Source organism: Lactuca virosa, chromosome 2 (genome assembly GCF_052849685.1).
Source record: "Lactuca virosa cultivar CGN04683 chromosome 2, Lactuca_virosa_CGN04683_v6, whole genome shotgun sequence".
In the NCBI taxonomy this organism is placed as follows: Eukaryota; Viridiplantae; Streptophyta; class Magnoliopsida; order Asterales; family Asteraceae; genus Lactuca; species Lactuca virosa.
The window spans coordinates 290,454,871-290,459,000 of NC_136427.1; the positions used below are offsets into that span (position 1 = coordinate 290,454,871).

The 4,130-nt window shown below is 34.9% G+C and overlaps 1 protein-coding gene across 1 annotated transcript; it reads right to left on the reverse strand.

Moving 5' to 3' along the window:
* Positions 1–479: 479 nt before the first annotated feature.
* LOC145161394 (uncharacterized) lies at positions 480–3,911 on the reverse strand. The gene is made up of 7 exons (XM_079080903.1): positions 3,456–3,911; positions 2,063–2,714; positions 1,721–2,000; positions 1,512–1,619; positions 1,148–1,426; positions 927–1,070; positions 480–788 (listed from the first exon to the last, which is right to left on the reverse strand). The coding sequence occupies exons 1-7, from the start codon at positions 3,736–3,738 to the stop codon at positions 609–611; spliced, it is 1,926 nt and encodes a 641-aa protein (XP_078937029.1). The 5' UTR covers positions 3,739–3,911; the 3' UTR covers positions 480–608.
* Positions 3,912–4,130: the final 219 nt, after the last annotated feature.

A 4,130-nucleotide genomic window follows, 5' to 3' on the forward strand; every position in this document is an offset into this window, starting at 1 on the left:
AGTATCCTCCTTTTCCAGTGATAAAGGAGTATCCTAAGAAGACGCTCTTCCACTTCTAGTTACGTGGCCAATCATTTCACAAAATATTTTTGATAACCGGGTGGATCCCACACAATTTTCTATTATTGCTTTCTCCTAGTTTACCAGTCAACCACTATTACCTACTTCTTTGTTATTACGCTTCTGGCACCTGAACTTTAAAGTATTACAGAAATGACCAATTTACATCTAAAACTTTTCGTAGCAATACCAACCAAACAGCTGTCCCGGTACAAAAAGTTCACGGGGTATCCGACTCAAAAAGCAGTAGATACCAACTGGACAACCCACATTATAACCGGACGTCAAGGCTCCGTTAACAGTTGTATGTACGTTGTGCATCTCTACTCTAACCATTTGGAAAATTACGAAACAAGTATTTTCATCGTTCTATCACTATTACAGCAATAGAAAACAACAGTTTAGTAGCTATATGGATAAGATACTAAAAAATAGGTTATGTTTATCTATATTTTGTCTTGGGTACGAAATGAAAGCCTATATCTACAACTAAAAACAAATTGAGATTATAAAGTGAAAACTAAATTTAACAAAATATAAAGTTTGAATCATGTCTCGTAGGGAAACGAGAGCCAATGATGTTTCAAGGCTTCTGTAGCTGTTGGCCGCCTTTTTGGATTGATCTCAAGTAAGTCGCTAATAAAATCGATGAATAATGTATCAGAAACTTGTATCTGTTCCTCTAATGATGTTTCTTGTGGAATTATGTATTCCTGTTGCTTCGTTTCCTGGATAACATCAAAAGTCAAAACCAGACACCCAAGGTCAGTTTTGTAATTACCAATTCTTCTATGAGCTAGACTTTCTAGCATTATTCAGAGAAGGGCATTTACGTCTTTTCTCATACAGGGCTAAAGGAAACGAACCTCGTTTATCCGATAAAGATCAAACTCGTTTGTGAAATACTTGCTTGTTTCTTGGCCCCTCATTAGCATATCACTATCAATTGGTCCGATCATTCCAATCACTTTTGCAAGCAAGAACACAAGGGTATCGTTTGGAAATAGTACCTGATATGAAATTCGATAAATATTCCAAAAAGATTCAAAATATGATGAAAGATTAAAGCTTTTGATGATAAACATACATCACCAGATGATAATTCAGCCAAGATACAACCAAGAGACCATAAGTCAACTCTCTGGTCATATGGAAGACCGATGATGACTTCAGGTGCCCTATAAGAACGAGATTGCACATATAATGACAATTTATCGTTTTGAAAACAACTGCTTCCAAGATCGATAATCTTGATCTCACATCTGCTATAGCTTTTGATGAGAATGTTCTCGGGTTTTAAATCACAATGTATAATTCCAAGTCCATGCAAGTATTCCAAAGCTTCCAAACATTGCTTTGTTATCACCTGATCATTTTGAATTTACAAAAACTATCATTAAAAACAAGGATTGTGAATTGTGATGATTATAATTTATAAATAATAAAAGAACCTGTAGCCTCGTCATTGTGAAATAAGGCTCCCCACCCGAATCTCGATTGAATTTTTGGAATTCATATAAATTGGCACGTAGCAGTTCACTAACAATGATGAGATGTTCCTGTAAAAAATTTAAGCAACTTTTTAATAAACAACTAAATGCAAGAAATAACAATGCATTTTCCTTTATTTTAATAAATTGGTGGAATTCAAATTTCTTACATGAAAATAGAAATAATCATAAAGCCGTAAAATGTGGCGTTCATCTGCAGGATCATGCTTGTTTACAAGCTTCAAAAGCTTGATTTCATCTAAGCTTTGATCAAAGAAATCTTTTTCGTTCTTTATAATCTTTAAACAAACATCAACTCCTGTCTGGAGATCACGTGCCTGAACGACTTTACTGAATGCAGCCGAACCAAGATACTCTGTAACAACATATCGGCTCCCAATCACACTGTTTAAAACAATCGGTAGATCCTTGTTCTCTTCAAAACCAGTCCTATAAATTCCATAACGAGTCAATACACATACAACATGCAAAATTAAACATGTCAAACTAACCTGTTTTTCCGGTGTATAATTCTCAAATCAAACACTTCGCATTCGTCTTCATTTGTGGCAATGGCGTCTCCTTCTTCAACTTTAGCAGAATCCCGATCACAAAATTCTTGGATTTCTCCATCAAAAGCACCATCACTATTTACGTTAAAGTCAAAATCTTTCTCTCCCGTATTATCTTGTAAGTCATTGGTTCTTTTAGAATCCCCAACAAGATCGTGAAAATCATTCAAATCGATTCCTTTTAAAGCGCTACATAAAGTGGTGGATTTTGTGTCAGGCTCGTAGTATTCTGTGACCTCGATGCCCTCTTTCAAATACCCGATGCAGGTAGGCCATACTTTATGAAGACGATTAGTTTTCTCTAATGGGTCTAATAAGGGATCAAGAACCATTTCAAGATTCTCGTTTTGGTTATTTTGATCTAAAGTTGTTACGTATTTATCCTCAGTTGGACGACCGAAAGGATCTGAGTGGTCAAAGCAAGATGGCATAGGCATAGCGTAGTCTTCGTCTTTCTCTTTATACCAATTTAAGTCATTTTGCATGTCAAATTCATGGTAATCACGAGCAGTACCAAATTGAGACAATCTATCTGATGAAGCGTGAGAGTTTGCCCCTGTCGGAATCCTGATCCCATATGGGTTTGTGAATTCTGCAAAAAGGTATACGTTTGAACCTTCATTGTCAAATAAGTCAATTTCCAAATTCAAATTTTGATTATTTTTTTTAATGTATTTTACAGATAGAAACTATGACACTGCTAGTAGCCTTCTCGCCAATTCGATATGTACCCTTGTTTTAGTTCAATTTAAACAAGTCTAAACCAATTTTGGATCCCAAATATAATTAATTTGACCACAAAAGTCAAGACTGTGAAAGTAAATTCTAGTGTAAATTCATAAAAAGTTGATTTTTGGCCCAATTAGATGATAACAAGTCAATACAGAACCTTAAACAACTGAACATTTGAGGATTTAGGCTCCCAAATCCGGAATTCGAAGTTTTATGTACTAGTAAACAAAGAAACTAAGATCTTGATCTTCATGATAATTGCAATAAAAGATAAAGACAAACAAGAATCTGAAATTAAGGAATCAAAATTAAAGACAATAAAGACAAACAAGATAGATTGTGGTCCTAAATCATAAAAGGGTAGTCAAACAGAATCCAATCAGAAATCATGTAGTTAATTAAATGAATTTAAATTAACAGTGAGTAAATAAACTACCAATGCTTGTAATCTAAGCAATCCCAAGGTAAGAACATTGTCTAATTGTTGACCATCTTATAAAGAATTGGTTTTTTTTTTGTTTAGTCAAAGTAATGTAGATTAAATTGGTGATCGATTAAGCTATTGCTATAATAATAAAAAGTCAGCGGCTTGTGTAGGTACCTGAGGAGCATAAATCAGTGGTGGAAGAACCCAAGCTGATGAACTCCTGATCAGAAGAAGCATCGGAGGTTGCAAGATCTTCCGCCGGTTTCAGTGGCGGAGGAAGACAGCGAGCAGCGGGAATCTTGAGAGGTGGAAGTGATGGGGGAAAGAGAAAATTGTGAAAATCGGAAGAACCCACCTGGGATTTCTCAAATATGTCGTCGATGAGTGCGGATTCAGAGACTGAAAGATGGTTTTTTCTGAAGAAATGGAGTACGGATTCGATGTCAGAGGGTTCCATGGCTGAGAGAATTTGGAATGGAAATGAGGAAGAAACCGGAAATGGAGGTCAAAGGTTATGATTATTAATTGGAGACGTGGATTCTCCATGGTTTCTTTTTGTATTGTAAAGGAGAAGGTGAAGACGTGAAAGAAGGATTGTGAAGGGCTTTGAAAAGTAGGACTGCAACATAGAAAAAGGTTGTGGGTTTATACACTCCACTTGTGGAGTTGTAGGTTTTATCATTATTTTTATGGTTTATATTTTTAGTTTTTTTTAACGGCATTAGATTTCTTATTATTTAATTATAATTTCTTAAAATATGTTTTAATATTAAAATTTATTGAAACTTTTTTTGAACCGCTTAAAAAGTCAGTTTTCAGTTGAAAAGTCGTTATTTGTTTGATAAATAA